Source organism: Nannospalax galili, unplaced genomic scaffold (genome assembly GCF_000622305.1).
Source record: "Nannospalax galili isolate Female #2095 unplaced genomic scaffold, S.galili_v1.0 scaffold5243, whole genome shotgun sequence".
Lineage (NCBI taxonomy): Eukaryota > Metazoa > Chordata > Mammalia > Rodentia > Spalacidae > Nannospalax > Nannospalax galili.
The window spans coordinates 36,681-56,921 of NW_008348764.1; the positions used below are offsets into that span (position 1 = coordinate 36,681).

At 36.6% G+C, this 20,241-nt stretch overlaps 1 protein-coding gene across 1 annotated transcript; it reads left to right on the plus strand.

The window, feature by feature from the left end:
* Positions 1 to 1,155: 1,155 nt before the first annotated feature.
* On the plus strand, positions 1,156 to 15,914 carry LOC103744252 (E3 ubiquitin-protein ligase TRIM23). The gene is made up of 6 exons (XM_008845986.3): positions 1,156 to 1,299; positions 4,984 to 5,146; positions 10,247 to 10,368; positions 12,770 to 13,048; positions 13,591 to 13,773; positions 15,273 to 15,914. The coding sequence occupies exons 1-6, from the start codon at positions 1,219 to 1,221 to the stop codon at positions 15,498 to 15,500; spliced, it is 1,056 nt and encodes a 351-aa protein (XP_008844208.1). The 5' UTR covers positions 1,156 to 1,218; the 3' UTR covers positions 15,501 to 15,914.
* Positions 15,915 to 20,241: the final 4,327 nt, after the last annotated feature.

Sequence of the window (20,241 nt, forward strand, 5' to 3'; positions counted from 1 at the left end):
GATGACTTTATAGACTTACACAGGAGTCAAGGATCCAAGTGCAACTGATTATGACTAGTAATAATCAGATACATACAGATTAGGGATGCGTGTGCCAACATCTCAGTGTTACTGGCAAAAACAATGAGTCTTTCTGTAAGGAACAATATATTCTAAAATGAAATGGAGATCTTTTTTAAAGGTTAAAAACTCATTCAGGCTGGGCGTGGTGGTGCACTCCTTTAATCCTAGCCCTAGGGAGGCAAAGGCAGGCTGATCTCTGTGTGTTCAATGCCAGCCTGGTCTACATAGTGAGTTCCAGGATAGCTGGGGCTACAGGGAGACCCTGTCTCAAAAAGACCAAATAAATAAATAAATAAATAAATAAATAAATAAATAAATAAAACCCATAAAGAAACCACATTCAATTTTTTGTCTTACGGGGCTTATACTGAGTTCAATATTGTATAACTGTATTAATTTAACTGTGAACCTAGAAACTTACAGCCACTTGTGAAAGAGATGTACTCTTGCTCTGGAGTGTGTTACTGAATATGTTAAAGCTGTAACGAAATGCTTCTTCTAATCACGTAGTTATAAATATTTTTTGAAAAATTTTACTTCATGTTAAATAGTAGAGGTGATATTACCAGTGAAATCTACCTGATGACTTTACATGCATACTCAGGTACTAAGGATCTGAGTGTTAACTACTGTGACTAGTTATAATCAGATACATAGAGATTAAAGTAGCATTAAAAATGTAGGAAACAGCATATCTGAAAATGAAATGGAGATCTTCTTTAAAGGGTAAAAACTGATTCAAGTTTACGTCTTACAGGGTTTATACTGAGTTCAATATTGTATGACTATTAATTCAACTGTGAACCTAAAAATTTACAGCCACCTTTGAAAGAGATGTATCCTTGCTCTGGAATGTGTTACTGAATATGTTAAAGCTGTAATGAAATGCTTCTCCTAATCATGTGGTTATTAAATTTAAAAAATTTTTAAAAAGATAAACAAAAAAAAAGGAAAAATGCGCAGGCGCACAACTGTATGTCCAAATAGCCAATGACTGACGGGAGAGGAAAGGACTGGCAGGCGCAGAGCGGCGCCCCGCCTGTATTACGCATGTGCGTCGGAGGCCTGCGCCCAGGCCCTCTGGGTAGGTCGCCCAACCCCTCCTCTCAATTAAAGGCTCTGGGCGCTGCGTCTCCCGGCCGTGGCTCTTCCAGGATGGCTGCCCTAGTTGTAAACAAGCCGGGAGCCGGGCTGGACAGTGGGCGGCAGGGCAGCCGGGGGACGGCTGTGGTGAAGGTGAGGGACCTTGCGTGCTCTGTTCTCCTCCACCAGCGGCCTCCTCGGTTCCTCCTGGAGCCCCAACTGCGACGCTGCGGCCCGGGCTTGGAAGGGCGGTATGCGCGGCCTCTGCGACCCATGGGCTTTACAGCCCCGCCTGCCCCTCGGTGACCCTCGGTCCGCTGGCCTGAAGCTGCTGCCCCGGCTGCTCCGTCAGGCGTCTGCGTCGACGACGCGACTGTTGTGAAAAGCACTGTGCGGGCCTGTGGAAGTGATCTGGACCGGTCTCTTTCCCACGTCTTGTTTTTACTGAAACCTCAACAGGCATTACTTAGCGGAGTTTTATTAAACGACCATATAATAGCCAAATAGTATGTTAGACGTTTCAGGTCGTCAATATCTATTTGAAAGGTAGATGTCAATTCTCATTTTATATGGAAGAAAACCTAGGTTTAGTTAATACAATAGGTGGTAAGAGCCCAGAGTGCTGGCTGTAACGTCAGCTTCTCAGTATTGCACTACTTCTATAATCATTACGTTTGTTGAGCAGCCCCTCGTCTCTTAATAGAAGTCTCCCAACTGCCCCACAATTGGGCCTTAACAGTAAGATATAACCTTGTGCTTGAAATTTGAGAGTCTACCATGTATATGTAGGAATACAAAAAACTAAGCTAAAATTTTAATACTAAAAATTAAGCTGAAATATGTGAAGCTCATTTTTTCCCCATTGTTTAATAAAGTTCTGAAAGGACGACTGATCTCAGTGGTTTATAGATAGCTTTCAACATCATCTATAACCAAGAGATTAATTTTCATTCCACTTCTGAGTATGTTGACATCCGTATATTCTTTTAAATTGCCAGAAGTGATTTTAATGTACACTAGGATTGAGAACCAATGAACCAAGTCCTTTTGGACTTTCCTTTAACATGTTGAATGATAGATACCGATAGTTTTTAAAATGAAGATCTATTTTTGAGGAATTTATGCCCATAATTAAGTATCAGTCAACACTAGTGGTTGTTGATTCACTTTTTATATTAATGACATTATTTTGAAGGTATACAGATCTGAAATGTAGAAGAGCCTTCATTATTTGGCATATTTTGTGGATGAGATTATATTCTGAATTGTGCTTTTGCCAGATAGAGAATATCTGCAGGGTATTTTGTGAACTTGAAGTTTTATTCCATAATTGAAATGTGTATCTTGTCAGTCTTCCTTAATCATTCTTCCTTTGCTTTATTCATATGAGTCTGTATATATGTATATAAACACACATATATACACACATATATGCATATATATATATATACACACACACAAAGCTTCCTTAGTCTTGACTAGCCTGCAGTTTTATAGCATGTGAATGTACTATGATTTATCTTCGAGTTGGTATTTATATATATTAACTCTGTTTTCAATACTTTGATGATCCAAATGATGCTTTAAGGAATAACACATTTATCTTGTCACATGTAGGCTGGGGATGTGACTCAGTCAGTAGCAGAACATTTGCCTAACATGTGAAAGGCCCTGAGATCCCCAGCAGTGAGGAGAAGAAAAAAAAAAAAAGAGGAGGAAATCTTTTTACCTTGATGTGTGTGTATGATACAGTTTTAGAATAAATTCCTGCAGCTGGAGTTAAACTTTTGATAAATGTCACTAAGTTGCTTCCATGCTGTCACTACTCAAATATTTCACACCAGTCAGTGAAATTGCTTTATTACATTTTCATTAGCACAAAATATTAGCAACTTTTTGAAGAATTGTCTTAGGTAGTTTTTCTTTGTATCTTTATGAAGTTAGGTTGAACTTTGAATATATTTAAGGAGTTGTTTCCTTTTTCTGTGAACGATGCTACATGTTTTTTTTGAACCATACTAGGATGCAAGCAGCTATCAATTATCAGTTTATTTATAGTAAAAGATATTTGCATCTCAGTTACTAAATCTAAATTAATTGCAGAATCCAGTTTAAAGTTATAATGGATCTAATGAAATTTCCACTCAATTTTCTATTTTTTAATTTTCATTTAAAATTATTTTTATTATTTTTATTTTATGTGTATACGTGTATTGCCTGCATGTAGGTAAGTCCACCCATGTCGTGCAATGCCCGCAGAGGAATTTAGATAGGGGCACCCGTGTTGTGCAATACCCACGGAAGTCAGAGAAGGGTATCAGATCCTCCAGAACTGGAGTTACAGATGATTGTCAGCCACCATGTGGGTGCTGGGAATCAAACCCGGGTCCTCTGCAAGAGCAGTCAGCGCTCTTAACCGCTGAGCCATCTCTCCAGCCCCTTAATTTTCTACTTTTTGCTTTGTGCTGTATTTGTTTGGTGATGGGCTGAATTGTTTTTAAATTTTTATATTGTTGGATTTGGATTTTATTTACACAAGCACATAGGTGTTTGGTATTTTGGAATACACTGTTCTGGACTTGTGGTCTAACAGGGAAAGACAGGTCAGCCAAGTTTTGAAGTATTGGGTTTTATAGGCAGGTCAATATTCAGAGTACACAGAAGCTCAAAGGGTAGTGTAGTCATTTCGGTTGGATTGAGCAATGGGTCGACTAAGAGGTAAAAGGTGTTTGGATTTTTTTTTTTATTAAATTAAAAGGAATCCAGGAGGTGAATGCTTCTTTAGCTGTTTCATCAGCATTAATATAAAGAAAGATTGAAGAAACTGTGTCCTGTTCTGGGAACTAAAGGCTATTTGGTACAGTGTGAGCATAAGGATCTGAAGAGAATGGCAGTGAAACAGGGAACTGGCCAGGTTGTAGCAGGCCTTGAATGGCAGGCACAAGTTTGGGGACACAGTGAAATAATTCATTGTGGATATATATTTTTAAGCAATTAGAATTGGACACAATACAAACAAGACATAGGTATAAAAACACTGAAAATAGCATGCTGTTATAAATATAGTTACTGATTATAAAACCTAAATTCATGAACTTGGGAACCAAAGTATACCAAGTCTTGTAACCTTTCTTTTGACTGTGTGCCTTTTGGTAGTCATGTACCTGTAATTGTAGCTAGGTAGACAAATATATTTTAACTCAGGACTGTACTTACCAATAAAGAGCAAGAAATTTAATTCTCATCTAATTTCTTTTGTGCTTTTACATTATTTTACATAAATAGATTCTAGAAGATACTTGAACACTTCTTGTAGCATTCTTTACAAGTTCTTTATTATTTGTATGGATTAAAAAAGTAATTGGCATCCCAACACAGTTTTTAGACTATTTTGTTTGAGGTTAGTAGTGGTTTAAGGCAAACAATAGTGGTGCCTCCTGTAATCCTTACATTTAGGAGGCAAAGGCCAACTTCTCCTGAGTTCCATCCAGGGCTACTTAGCTTATCTTAAAATAAAACAAAATGAAGCAGTTGTTTATTTGTGGGTAAGGTAGTTGCAGAAAAATTGCTTTCAGTAGAATTATATATTGCTACAGATTTAGTTTTTAGAAGATTATATTTGCAACATTTAATCAGTACAAGGAGATTTCTCTGTGGTATAAATTTGGCAAGGTATTTCAGATAGGCATAACTAAAAATTGATTTAATGCTTTATAACAGATACCTTTAATGGAGAAATAAAGATTGATTAAATATATTAGGTCAATTATTTTTAAGCCTAAAATATGTATGCCTTAAAATTGCTTACAGAACACATATTTCTATTTCAAATACCAGGTTCTGGAGTGTGGAGTTTGTGAAGATGTCTTTTCTTTGCAAGGAGACAAAGTTCCTCGCCTTCTTCTTTGTGGCCACACAGTCTGTCATGACTGTCTCACTCGCCTGCCTCTTCATGGGAGAGCAATACGTTGCCCATTTGATCGACAAGTAACAGACCTAGGTAGGAAAATTATTTGTATTTTTTTAATTTATTATTTTTATTTTATGTGTATGCATGTATTGCCTGCGAGTAGGTAAGTGCACCTGTGTCATGCAGTGCCTGCTGAGGACAGAAGAGGCTGTCAGATCCTCTGGAACAGGAGTTATGGACAGTTGTTAGCTGCCATGTGGGTGCTGGGATTTGAACCCAGGTCTTCTGCAAGAACAGCCAGTGTTCTTAACCACTGAGCCATCTCTCTAGTCCAGGAAAATTATTTATATGGATTTAAAATAGAAAATTATTCATGTAACACAATGTCATAGAAAACAATTTCTTTTACACCTTAGTTTTAAAATGACAAAGTTCCAAAAAGCCTTCAAAAATTTGGGTTTCTGTTAACGTCAGTAGGCCTTTAAATGTAAGCTAGCCCATTCTTAATTGCCACTGAAACTCTCCTGAGATGTTCATCTCAGGACATGCATACAAGAGCTTTAAGAAACCTCAGAAATATGTCCTAGTCCTATTCAAAGAATTGAGAATACTGTATTCATCACAGATTAAATCCTTTGCCTAAAGCCATGAATCCAATGTTTTTTTAATGAATGAGCCAGTAGTCAAAATACAGGTAAGGCATTTGAATTTCAGCATACTTTTATTTTCTAGTATCAGTGACAGAGGTGTTTGTAGCTTTATTTTCTGTTAAATGATTTGGAAGGTGTATTTTTTTCAGCTTCTTGTATAGTTTTAAAACTACTTCAAAATCACTGCTACGTTGACAGATTTCAATGCTTAAAAATTTTTTTACAGCTATTTGTGTGTGTGTGTGTGTGTGTGTGTGTGTGTGTGTGTATGTGTGTTAGGAACATGCCACATTCTCTCTTTCTATCATGTGAGTCCTGGGGATCCAACTTAGGTCTTCAGGTTTGGCAGGAGAGTTATCTCGCAAGCCCATGTTTGGAAATTATAACATTAACATTTGAACAATTATTTTACAATTTAATATAAGTTCTTAATTCTTTCACATAAAAGAATTTTTCTCTAAAATAATTTAAGGCTTACATTTTTTTTTCAGGCCTCAGCACTCTTTTAAGACTATGTGGGGCTGGAGAGATGGCTTAGTGACTAAGAGCATTCACTGCTCTCCAGAGGCCCTGAATTCAGTTCCTAGTACCCACATCTGGTGGCTTACAGCTGTAACTCCTGCTCCAGGTGATCCAGCACCCTCTTCTGGCCTCCAAGGATACCTCACACAGACATACATGTACAGTTAAATAAATCTTTAAAAAAGGAAAAAAAAAAAAATACTTTAGAGCAGTGGAAGGAGAGATTTCTGTAAGTTGTCCTCTGACCACACTTGTGCTGTGGTAGTCTTGTACACACATGTGCAAGCATATATACACATAAATGTAAATGTTTTTTAAAAAGACTAATATAGTTGTAATATGTCAAAATTTAAAAATAATTTATCCACCTATAAAAGTAAGCAAGGGAACTCATATTTCTAGCTTTAAAATGCTAAGAAATATGGTTTAAATTTTTTTTAACGCTTTGGTTGTCTTTGATATAAATAGTAGCATGTCTGTTTGCCAGGTAACTGATACAGACAGTAATAACAGTACACGGATGGCACTAACATTTTGTAAGCTACAAAATAAATAGGGATGGGGAGATGTCTTTATTTTGAGGTTTTTTTAATTAAAGATAAAAAATATTTTTTATTTTATGTGTACATGTGTATTGTCTGCATGTAGGTAAGTGTACCCATGTTGTGCAGTGCCCGCAGAGGACAGAAGAGGCTGTCAGATCCCCTGGAATAGGAGTTATGGACAGTTGTTAGCTGCCATGTGGGTGCTGGGATTCGAACCCAGGTCTTCTGCAAGAATAGTCAGTGTTCTTAACTGCTGAGCCATCTCTCCAGCCCTCATTTTGAGGTTCTTTGTTGACTTTCTATTCTATAAGAGTAAATATCACTGTCATTTCATTCTACAAAACTAGAATTACAGAAATGGTAATGTCTTGCAAATGGGGAAAGAACCTTTGCCTACCATTTGAAAGCACTTTGTGCCTTCTCTATGACAATAGATAAACCACGGTGTAGGGTTTGCTCTTCTCAGTGGCTATGGCTAGTTACATCTCTGGTTGAAGTCAAACCAGACCGTTATATCAATATTAGAAAAACCAATTCTAGCATGGGTAGAGATTGCATCTACTATACTGGTAGGTTCATTTCTTAACTATGATTCCAGTCTATGGAGTATCTGTTAGTGACTTTTGATTATTAGCTGCCAATCTTTTGTTAGATCTATTTTTAGTTGTGTCATAGAAATAATGTATATGTACATCATAAAAAATTTGAAAACATTTGGGGCTGGAGGGATGGCTCAGTGGTTAAGAGCACTGACTGCTCTTGCAGAGGACCTGGGTTCGATTTCCAGCACCCACATGGAGGCTACAAACCATCCTTAACTCCAGTTCCAGGGGAATCTGAAGCCTTCTTCTGACCTCTGTGGCATTGTACAACACGGGTGCACTCACATACATTCAGGCAATACACTCATATACATAAAATAAAAATAATAAATAAAATATTTTTTAAAATTTGAAAACATTTAAAAGTAGAGTGATGATCATTCATAATCCTTCTAGAAGAAAACAACCATTAGTGCTTATTACAAGCTCATAATCAGAATTCTCCAGTCCTGAAGTTGCTAGTCATGCTCAGCAACATTGCTGGCTCTCCTCTGTCTGCATGTAAATTTTACTTCCTTGCCCTCTGAAGTCAGTATGGCTGTGCAGTTTCTATTTAACCATTGAAATGTGAGCAGAAGAGAAGTGTCATCTTCTAGGTAGAAGGTTTCAGGAGCTGATTTATGATAATTTTGGGTAAATAATTTTTCCTGCTACATAGAAGTGGTCCATGTGAATGGAGGCTTATTGGTTTGTGTCCCTCAACATGGACAGTGGGGAACAGAGCTTTCTTGTTTTCCCCAAACCTGAGATAGTTCTTGGACAACAACAATCATCTCTGTTATTTAAACCATCACGATTGTAAACTTTTGACAGATACAGAATTATTAAGTAATATATACATACTACTGGGACTTTATGTGTTCCTTAAATAATGACTGAATATTTGGAACTGCCAAGGCCATATTTTTAGGTGATAGTTTTGAATTCTTAAACCTTTATGTAAATGGAGTAGATAGAACTCAGGTTGTAGAATGCATGGAGTAAATGAAAACTTTTAAGTAGAATGCCTTGTGGAGGGGCAGCAAGACTGAGGAAGAGATAACTTGAACAGTTTGTGTAATGGTACTTGGGAAAGGAGGTTACAGAAATCAAGAGAAGAGGATAAAGATATTTATCCTAAATGTTAATGACCTAAAACTATTTTGGGGTCTGTTTCTAAAGAAAAAAGAGGTTTGTTTCTAAAGAAAAAAGGAAGAGGAACTTGGCAGGCAGATGCTCCATTATCTTTTTACATTTTTATTCTATCAGCACTTAACAGCAGAGTCCGATGGTGTTTGTTGCTATAGAAACTTACCATGGAGAGGTAGTTCTCCTAACTGCTGAACAATGTGGCAGTTATTTATAGGCTCAGAAACAGTGTGTTTGTGTGCCTATGATGAGAATATACATATACTTGTTTATCTGTTCTTATGCATTCAACAGTTTTGGGTTAAGGACACTTAAGGCCTTATTAAAAAGTTTCTAGAGTCTTCTCTAAAAGGGCTTAGTGTCTTGATTTGTTCTGAGGCTCTGTGAGTTTATATACTCATTGACTGCTACAGGTTAAAGAAATTGTAGGGGAAAATCTTAGCTTTTTTAGTTCCAGTTTACTTAGATTTTTAAAAAATGTTCGTTATAGCTTATTTTTGTGGTTGTGAAACAAATGTGATTGATTATGGATGATGGCATTTTTATTTTGTCTTGGTGTGTGATGAGTATGCATGTGGGTATGTGGGTGTGTAGATGTGTATGCTATGTGACCTTGCACATGCTAAGTACACACTGCCACTGAGCTATATCCCTGTCCCCTATAGCATTTTTTAAAAGAAATAGAATAAAACACAGCAGTATGTTGCACACTGCAGTAAAGGTAAATATTAGTTCATGGAGCTTTTTTTTTAACCTTATTTTCATGTTTGTGTGTGCATGTATGCACATATGTGTGGTGTATGTATGTTTGCATGTTTGCATGTTCATGTGTGTAGGCCCAAGGTTGATGTCAGGAATGTTCCTGGATAACTTTCTACTTCACAGTTTTTTTTTTGTTTGTTTGTTTGTTTCTTTTTTTTGAGGACAAGTCTCTCATTCAAATCCCCAACTTGCCAGTATGGCTAGTCCTGCTGGCCAGCCTGTCCAGGGATGCCACCTCGACAATCTTCTGATGTTGGAATTATAAGAGAGCCATCAGTGCCCACTAGACATTTAAGTGGGATCTGGGGATCCAAATTCTAGTCCTCACAGTTGCATGGCAAGTGCTTTAAGTGCTGAGCCAGCCCTCCAACCACAATGGTGTGTGTGTGTACATCCATGCACACTCGGGTTGTGATACAAAATGCCTTTCTTATTGAAGTTATCTATTAAAAAATTTTTTTAAATGTTGAAATAGGGCTGGAGAGATGGCTCAGTGGTTTAGAGCACTGACTGTTCTTGCAGAGTTTGTTCCCAGCACCCACATGGCAGCTGCGAACCATCCTTAACTCCAGTTCCAAGGGAATCCAAAGCCCTCTTGTGACCTCCACGGCATTGCATGACACGGGTGCACTCACTTACATGCAGGCAATACACTCATACACATAAAAATAATAAATATTAAAAAATATGTATATTGAAATATATGTTTTAGTTTAGATAGTAAATGTGATAAAATAAGATTTGTGAAGTTAAATGTTAGAAAAACTAGGATTTTCAAGTGTGTTTCTACTTAGAATGCTGCAAGTTCTTGTTTTCTAAAGAGAACAAGAACAAACACTTGTCCTGGAAGAAAAAGAAAATTTGTATTTTTTAGGCATTATTAATGACTAAACTATGTATGTTAGAAATTACTCAAGTATGGGATAAATTGATTAAAATTCCATTTTGTTTCATTTAGTTTTGTTTTCATATTTGTCCTAGGAGATTCTGGTGTCTGGGGATTGAAAAAGAATTTTGCTTTGCTGGAACTTTTAGAACGATTGCAAAATGGACATATTGGTCAGTATGGAGCTGCAGAAGAAGCCATTGGGATATCTGGAGAGGTACTGATCAGACTTGTTAAAGTATTTATTATAAGATGAATTTTTCCTTTATCCTAAAATATTTCACATGATTAGTGCATAGTACCTCATCTGCTTTAGCCAGCAGCTTTCTAGAAACATAACTTTTTATTACATTATAGGCAGTATTTTTCTCAGTGGAACAAAAGTAAAACAGAAACTTGAAGTTTTGGAAGTACTGTGCCTAAACTGCTTTCTATGTAATATTTTCTCTTTATCATAGTTCAGCTCTATTTAAGGACACTTTTAAGGTAGATTATGAGAAAAAATGATGTTTAATCTACATTAGAATGGAAAATGCTCAACTAAATGGTCAATAGCAAAATACATGAAAAGACAAACTATGAAAGACCTCTCAGTGTAGATGTGAAATACTTTATAGATAATAGTAGATTCTGATGAAGTTTCTTCTATTAAATGTTTTCAAAACAATTAAAGGTTTTTTTTTCCCTTATGTTTTTCATGTACTTTATCCTGACAGACATCTGTCTGATAAAAATATTACCAAAGTAATCCATTAAAAATTGTGACAGTATATTTTCAGCACTTCAAGAATTGTCTGCATAGCTTATTTAATAAAAGGCAGACTTCTGTATATAACAATATTCACAGCAAATAATTGTTAATGATTTTAGTAATGGACTTTAAAAAACTACATATTTGAATTAAAAACCCCAGCAGATTGCTTGCAACTTCCCTTTTATGGTATGGTGCTTTCTTTATATTAAAATGAATCAGTAAAATGATTTTCAACCTGAAGCATTCTAATTTATAAAATCTTTGCAGTACTTTCATATGCTGTGTCTATTATCTTTATCTTTTAAAGCATTATAATATTATGTAATGTTGACCTTGTAAATTATTCATCAGATCTAGAAAACAGAAAACATAAATGTTCTGTGGTTCAAATACATATTTCTCATTATTGCAAAGCAAAACTTTCAGTCTTTGGGTCTTTTTTTATTTAATGTGACAAGAAACGGCACTATCAATGTACTAATTATTATTTCTGGAAAAATTTGCTAGATTTCCCTCCTTCCAATTATAACCTTTTAATATTACACAAAAATTTTCAAAGCATTCCTAATGATCTGAAGTGTTATTTTTTTAAACACACGGTGGGTTTTAGAAGACTTTGGGTATTGCTTGATGGCAGAGTACTTGCTGAACCTGGAAGAAGCCTTGCATTTGGGCTCCAGGACTACAGACAAACAAATGCTTTAGTACTTCATGAAAATTAGAAATGATATTTAAAAGGTTGTTTATAATGCAGAGTTTATTTTTGTCTAAATCTGTGATTTTAGTCGTGATTGTACAGTATTTACCAATAGAGCTATTAGAAAGCACTATGGAGTTTTGGAAAAATATATACAAGTTCAGGACTCATACCCTGTTGAACTAAGAATTTCCCAGGTTGGGGCTAGGTATTTTCAAAGACTCTACAGCTAATTCTGATACCTTGCATCAGGTTGTTTATATAGCATGCTGCTTTCCTTTTATGCAGCTTCATGACAGATAATTAAAGCAGTGGGGATATATTTAATTATCAGGTTTTTTTTAAAAATAAATTTTCTAAAAAATAATTTTCTATGGTTTAGTTTCTTGTATAAATTTGATGGAAAAGATCTTTGCACTAACTGAATCCATGAGATGTTTTTGTATATAGCTTCATAGCAGGACATATGCCTGGCATTCATAAGGCTCTAGTTCAGTCCCTAGCACTGAAAAAAATAAGACTATATTTTTGAGAATAATTTTATTTTTCTCTTCAGATTCATAGCTCGTATTGGTAATTAGTCTTGGAAATAGCTTCTTACTTGCCTGAAGAAATAAATGCTTTCTCAGATGGGTAGCATATAGCCTTTGTAGTTACTTACTGATATATTTTCGTTGTTGTATACAATTTGTGGGAGAACATACGTGTGGACTCGATTGCGCTAGGCCCAACACACAGAACTATGGTAGAGTTCAAACATAGTTTGGCAAATGGAAGAAACTTAACTTTGGTTGGTTAAGGGAATCCTTGTGCCCAAGTAACTAATTAAATTGCACCTCACTGACTGGTTGATTAAGCTGTACCTAGTTATTTTCCTCTGTTTCTTTGTAAACGCTATTTGATCACATTTTGGATTGAAGTTTTTAGAACAACTTCTGGTTCTGGAAGCTGCCTGTTTGAGAATCATTTTTGCATTGCTTTACTTTGATTTTCTTTGTTCAAATCCATTGTTTCTACTTGGCATAATTGACATGACATTTCCCTTTTTAATACAGTACACGGAGACTGGTAAGCTAAATATCAAAAACCATGGGGTTTTATATTTCAAAATTTGTTATGTTTTAATGAGTAGGTTTGGCTTTAAGGCATTAATTTTTTGTTTATCAGAGTATCATTCGCTGTGATGAAGATGAAGCTCACGTTGCATCTGTATATTGCACTGTGTGTGCAACTCACTTGTGCTCAGAGTGCTCTCAAGTTACTCACTCTACAAAGACATTAGCAAAGCATAGGCGAGTTCCTCTAGCTGATAAACCTCATGAGAAAACCATGTGCTCTCAGCACCAGGTGCATGCCATTGAATTTGTTTGCTTGGAAGAAGGTTGTCAAACTAGCCCGCTCATGTGCTGTGTCTGCAAAGAATATGGAAAACACCAAGGTCACAAGGTATGAACTTGATTAAATTAGATGAGTTGCTGTTTTGCCCATCTACAATTTGTTTTCATTGTCCTATTAATATATGCAAAGATGAAAAATTGAAGAAAAATGATCGATGAATTGCTGTTAGTAACATAGAAAGAACTGAGAATTTTAGTATCTGAATGTTATAAAAGAAATTTAGAGGCTTCATGATTATTTCCAGCAGGAAACAAAGTCTCTTCTTTGTGTGCATGTGTTCATAATATACTTATTGCTTTGATAATATCTATATCTATTGATAAACTCTTATGATGTGATTTTGGAGAAACTCTTTGTTTCTTGTATAGCAATAAATGGAATTCTAACTTCTAATTTTTTTTGTAGTATAACTCTTATAAAGATGTGACTATAAATTAGTATTTTTTTACCTTCCTATGTTGTACTTGTTTGAAATATGTTATAAAAGCCACCTGTGACTGATTTCATTTACATGAAAAGGATTTAAATAGGTTTTGTTAGTCCTTGATCACAACTGTGAATTCTTCTCTATAATTGTGTTGTGTGTATAGCATTCAGTACTGGAACCAGAAGCTAACCAGATCCGAGCGTCAATTTTAGATATGGCTCACTGCATACGGACCTTCACTGAAGAAATCTCAGATTATTCCAGAAAATTAGTTGGAATTGTTCAGCACATTGAAGGAGGAGAACAGATCGTGGAAGATGGAATTGGAATGGCTCACACAGAACATGTATGGATTTTTTTCTTCCCTCTTTATCTCCTTAATTTTTTCATTCTCACCTTTTCACTTTCTAGTAAGTATTGCAAAATTAAAGTGTACGAGTACTGCACTAGTCACTAGAAAAAAGTTTTTTTAAATAGTTTTTGTCTTCATGGTATGTGTAATCTATGATACAAGGTAGTTTCAAGCATGGTAATTATTTTGTGTGGTGGGTAGGGAAGTACAGTATACTCAGCAGTGTATAAGAGATGTATACTTTATAGCCTTCATGGAAGGCTTCCTAGAAGCGATGTTTAAACTGAGATTTGAAGGAATTCCGTCAAAGAGAAGAGCAGGGTGGGAAGAGAGTTGTCCCAGAAAGGGAGGAATACACATTAATAATTGGACATAAGGATTGGACAGATTATAAGATCTTAGAGAAGTTAACTATGTTTGGAGCCTGAGTTGGGACTAGAAAAGGGAAAAATTGGAGAATTAAAGGCCAAGTCATACCAGAGTTATTTAGTCATGTTGAAGACTTTGCAACTTAGCTTAAGAGCAATTATGAACCGTTAAAGAATTGACATAGTAATGACACAGTCACATTTACGTTAAGAAATGTTACTGTTCAACGTAGAAAATCAGCTGGAGGCACAGCAACAGTGGAAAAAGCAGGAAGGTCTATTAGGACACTATTGAAATTGGTTTAGAGATGGTTATGTCTGTTACCACTGGAGTAGTAATAATAAAAAAAGTAGATGGATTTGGGATTTTAAAGAATAGCTAAGTCTGGGGCTGGAGAGATGGCTCAGCGGTTAAGAGCACTAGCTGCTCTTGCAGAGGACCCAGGTTCAATTCCCAGCACCCACATGGTAGCTAACAAGCATCTGTAACTCCAGTTCCAGGGGAATCCGCACCCTCTTCTGACCTCCATGGGCATTGCACGACACAGGTGCACTTACATACATGCAGGCAGTACATGGGTGCACTTACACACGTAAGCAATGCACTCATACATATAAAATAAAAATAATAAAATATTTTTAAAAAAGAATAGCTAAGACAGCAATTAATTTTCAGTATTGATTGGACAGGCAATTTTACTTGTCAAGAAATTATATAATATTTTTACTGGTTTGTTGGAGGTGGTGGTATTAAAGCATGACCAGATTCTTGATATATTTTTGAAGTCAGCAGAATTTGCCAAGAGACTAGCTTTGTGAATATGAAAGAGATGTTAAGGATGACTCCTGTTTTCTTGTTTGTTTGTTTGTTTTTTGGCTTCAATAACCGGATGGAGTTACCATTTACTGAGATGGAGGTAACTAGGTTTGGAGGTGGGGAAAACTGGAGATTAGGTATTCCATTTTGCTTGAGATATAATTTATAAACAGTTGGCTATTCAAAGTTCATAGTTAAAGGGAAAGATCTAATTGAAAGATTAAAAGACTATAAATGATATTTAAGTTTTGATATTTTGCATATAAAGTATTTTTTTAATGGGTGTTTAAAATTTACTTTTATCCTAGGTACCAGGTACTGCAGAGAATGCCCGATCATGTGTCCGAGCTTATTTTTCTGATTTACATGAAACTCTTTGTCGTCAAGAAGAAATGGCTCTAAGTGTTGTTGATGCTCATGTTCGTGAAAAACTGATTTGGCTCAGGCAGCAACAAGAAGATATGACTATTTTGTTGTCCCAGGTTTCAACAGCCTGTCTTCATTGTGAAAAGACTTTGCAGCAGGTAGGTAGTTAAAATGTGGTTGAGTCATGACTGTAATGTTAAGTATGTAATTATTAGAGATACACACTATTCTGATGTGTTAATTTAGTGAGTATTTGGGTTCTGCTGCCTGTATTAATGTTATTCCTAGGACATGGTCTCTAACTTCAAATTGTTCCACCAACCGTATTAGTATCCTGTTGTTCATATGCTTTTCCTGTCAAAGCTATGGATTCTGGGACCCCCTCAAATGTTTAAGTCATGTCAAGACCATTTGCCTTTCTTTGCTAAAAAATTACTATTTTTTCCTATGTGGAGTGCCTTTCTCTTTTCTGTCAGTGGAAATCTTCCTTCCTCAAGATCTAATGTAAATGCTCTCTTTGAGGCTTTGTTACCCATTTTGGAGATGATTTTTATTTTAAGTTCATTTATTTTTAAGTGCTGAGTGATTTTCCTGTGTGTTGTGTGTGTACATGTGTGCAATGCCTGTGGAGGCCAGAAGAAGGCATTAGATTTTCCCAGGAACTAGAGTTACTGACTGTTAGCCTCCATGTGGGTGCTGGGAACTGACCCTGGGTCCTCTTGAAGAACAGTCAGTGCTTTTAGCCACTGAGCCATCTCTCCAGCCCCTACAGATGACTTAAAAAAATATTTATTCTATGTGTGTGTGTCTCCTTAACTGTTATGTATATACAGCATGTGCATACAGGCCAGAAGACCTTGTCAGATCCCCTGGTACTGGAGTTACAGGCCGGTGTGAACTTCCTGATGTGGGTGCTGGGAATTGAACCTGGGTACTCTGAAAGGGAAGTGCTCTTAACTTCTGAGTCATCTTTCCAGCTCCAATTTATTTTTAAATAAATGAGCTTTAGGGTTATTCTAACAAAAGCACCACAAGTGGGAGATAAAGGGATAACTATTCCCCTATGAATTCTTGAAAAGCTGCAGTCTATTTTTACTGATACACTGCTAGTAATTATGTTGATTTCAAGTTATAGTAGATTAAAACTGCTACCAAAGTAGAGATTTTTTTAAAATGTCTTATTATACTTAGAGTGTGGCCTGCCTACAGGCTGTTAGTCTTTGTTGTTGAGCCTTTGTCACGTTGATGTGAGTGCCATTTATTACAGTGTCTTTCAACTTCAGTTCTCTTCTATCATCTCCTCTGTGTTACTGGGGGTAGAACTATATAAAATATGTGTCTATATTTCCCCCAGCTCCATCTTGGGCTCTTTCAATAGGGGGCAGTCAAGAAAGTTGGAAAGAGGAAGCAACTTCCTGTGAGTTGCTTCCTGTAGTTATCCTTTACTGGAGTTCCTGTGAATAGCAGTCTTCGTATAAGGAGTCCAAGTTTTTGAGAAGTCTCAGTTTCAGCTCCATGGGGCTCTTCTTGCAAGGTTCTTTAAGTTTTCATAATTGTAAACAACTTTTTATTTCCCCAGCTGTGTAGGTGGTAGATATTTTTTGCAGTTACTTCCCATGATAGATATCCTTTCAATGGTCTTGTTAATAACTATGGTTTGTATTTCATTCATTCTGTTCAAGTAACCGGGTGATTTGTGCCTTGCTTGACCTTGGATAATCCATATGTAAATTTATCCTAGATGCTGTCTGAATGTATCTTTTTCCTCTTAAATCTTTGTGTTTTCTGTTTATTTAGAGACAGGGTCTTACTATGTAACCCTGGCTGGCCTAGAACTGCTATGTACCCCAGGCTGACCTTGAACTAATAAAAATCCACCTGCTTCTGCATCCTGAGTGCCTAAATTTAGCACTACACCCAGTGCTCTTTAAAATCTTTGTATCTACATCAAAAGCTTAATGAATACTTGTTGAACTCATGATGAGTGATCAGTATAATCTACATAGCACAATCAGAAAAGAAAATTATGTCCTAACTCATGTCTGTTGAACTACTTTTTTGAGACAGTGTCTCATTTAGTCCAGGCTAGCCTTGAACTCACTATGTAGCCAAGGACCTTGAATTTCTTAGCCTTCTGATACCAGCTTCCAAATGCTGGTACCACTATATACCATCATAGCTATTTGTGCCTTGTTGGGGATTGAACCCATGGCCTCATATATGCTAGATAAATTACCAATTGGACTATATCCCTAGCACCTCTTTAACATCTTCAAATTGTCTTTTTATGCAAAACTGTGTTCATAGCTATTGAATTTTTTTATAATTTATACAATTCAATGATTTTAATTAGCATATAAAATAGTAGGTTTCCTTATGACATTGTCATATATACTTTGCTTATATTCATCCCCTCGTGACCTTTTTTTATCTCCCCCTCCTTCCTGCTACTCCCTTATACTTTGAGTTTATATGTATTTTAAATCTAGATTTCACATATGAGTGAAAATGCAACACTTGATTTCTTGAGTCTGCCTTCAGTTAATGTAATAATCTCAATTCTACTGCAAATGGCATATTATTTACTTTATGGCCACTACTCCATTGTGTTTAGCACATTTTCTTTATTCATCTGTTAGTGGACATCTAGGATGGTTACTTAAATTGACTATTGTGAATAGTTCTGCAACAAACAGGCATGTCAAGTATCTTTATTGTCGTGCGACTTAAAGTCCTTTGGGTATATGCCCAGGAATAGCAAAGCTGGGTTGTAAGATAGTTCTGTTTTTAGGTTTTTGAAGACTCTCCATACTGCTCTTCATAGTGGCTACATTAATTTACATTCCCACCAGCAATGCATAAAGATTCCTGCTATTTTGCTGAAAATGTTTGTTAGTTCTGAGAGTTTGTGATAGTCTTTTTAAAAAACTTTTTTATATAGTCTTTTAAAAAAAACTTTTTAATGTTTTATTTTTTATTATTTTTATTTTATGTGTATGAGTGTATTGCCTGCATATAAGTGAGTGCACCTGTGTTGTGCAGTGCCACGGAAGTCAGAAGAGGGTTTCAGATTCCCCTGGAACTGGAGTTAAGGACGGTTCGTAGCTGCCATGTGGGTGCTGGGAATCGAACCCGGGTCCTCTGCAAGAGCAGTCAGTGCTCTTAACTGCTGAGCCATCTTTCCAGCCCTTGTGCTCTTTTACATATTGGATATCATTTACATTTAGGGATAAATTCATTTCTTTCTCATTTTTTATTTATTTTTTATGTGTATGATTGTATTACTGGCATGTATGTATGTGCACCTGTGTGAGGCAATGCCCAAAGAGGTCAGAAGAGGGCACTGGATCCCCTGGAACTGGAATTTTGGATGGTTGTTAGCCCCTATGTTGGTGTTGGGAATTGAACCTGGGTCCTCTGTAAGAGCAGAGTAAGAGTAAGAGGTTCTTAACCTCTGAACCATCTCTCCAGTTCATGGGTTGCTGGTGCCAGCCTCCCAAGACAGACAGTACCTGAAAGAGGGAGTGAGGATTGAAAGAAAAAACAAGAGACAGAGAAAAGATACTTGGGAGGACTGTCAGTAGAGACTGCAGCCCCGGTTTATTTTAGCTCCACCCTTTTATACAGTAGAACATCAGAGATACCAGCCCAGTTTGCTTAGCTCAATTAGTTTCAACAGCTGTTTTTCCCACCTGTATCTGAGGGTCAGGGAGCGGTCAAATACTTGTGAACTCCACCATATAAACACATTCCTCCTGACTTGGCAGATTAGGTACTGGTGTGCAAAACACAAACTCTAAGTAACAAGCAAGCCTGCCACAGCTCAGTGTACATAATGGATTAATAGCTCCCAGCAATGGGTCCCATTTTTCTTTTTCCTTATTGCTTTAAGAATTCATGCACTATATTAAGTAAGTGGAGAGAGTGAACAAACTTTTCTTGTTGCTAATTTTAGAGGAAACACTTGTAGGTTCTCTCTGTTTAGTATGTTGGCTATAGGTTTCTAATATTTTTTCTTACATTTTTATTTACTCTCCCTGTGACTCTGTGTGTGTATGTATGTATGTGTGTATGTGTATGTGTATGTGTATGTGTATGCAGTGTGATACCTGCCATGGCTTGCATGTGGAGGTCAGAGAACAACTTGCTGGAGTGAGTTCTGTCCTTTTACCATGTCAGTTCAAAGAATCAAACTCAGATTGTTAGACTTGGCAGCAGGAGAATTTACCTGCTCAGCCTTCTCACAGGCCCTCTGCTTGTCATATATACACTTTATAATGTGAGGTATGTTCCTTGTATTGCTAAGTTTCTGCAGAGCTTTAATCATGGAGGAATGTTGAACTTTATCAAAGGCCTTTTCTGCCTCTACTGAGATGATTATGTGACTTTTCTCCCAGAGTCGGTTTATATGATGACTGACATTTATTGTGTGTATTGAACCATTGTTACATTCCTGGAATGAAACTTGTTTACCCCTGTTGCGTAATCTTTTAATCTTTTATTATTTTTATTTTACGTGTACGAGTGTATTGCCTGCATGTATATAAGTGCACCCGTGTCATGCATTGCCCATGGAGGTCAGAAGAGAGCTTCGGATTCCCTGGAACTAGAGTTACAGGTGGTTGTTAGCTGCCATGTGGGTGCTGGGAATAGAACCCAGGTCCTTTGCTGAGCCATCTCTCCAGCCCCCTGGTATATAATCTTTTAAATGTGTTGAATTTGTTTTGCAAATGTTGAGAATTTTTATGTGTATTCATCAGAGAAATTTGTCTATAGTTTCTTCTCCCTGCCCCCCGCCTTTCTGTGTGTGTGTGTGTGTGTGTGTGTGTGTCCATCCGTCTTTATCTGGTTTGGTATCAAAGTAATACTATTTTCATATAATGAGTTTGGTAGTGTTCCTTTTTTTTTTTT

Excerpts from the sequence above, each read along its gene's own strand:
- LOC103744252 (XM_008845986.3), top strand. The coding sequence starts at position 1,219 with ATGGCTGCCCTAGTTGTAAACAAGCCGGGAGCCGGGCTGGACAGTGGG. Across the intron at positions 5,147-10,246 it reads TCGACAAGTAACAGACCTAG|GAGATTCTGGTGTCTGGGGA; the intron begins GTAGGAAAATTA and ends TATTTGTCCTAG. Across the intron at positions 13,049-13,590 it reads GAAAACACCAAGGTCACAAG|CATTCAGTACTGGAACCAGA; the intron begins GTATGAACTTGA and ends TTGTGTGTATAG.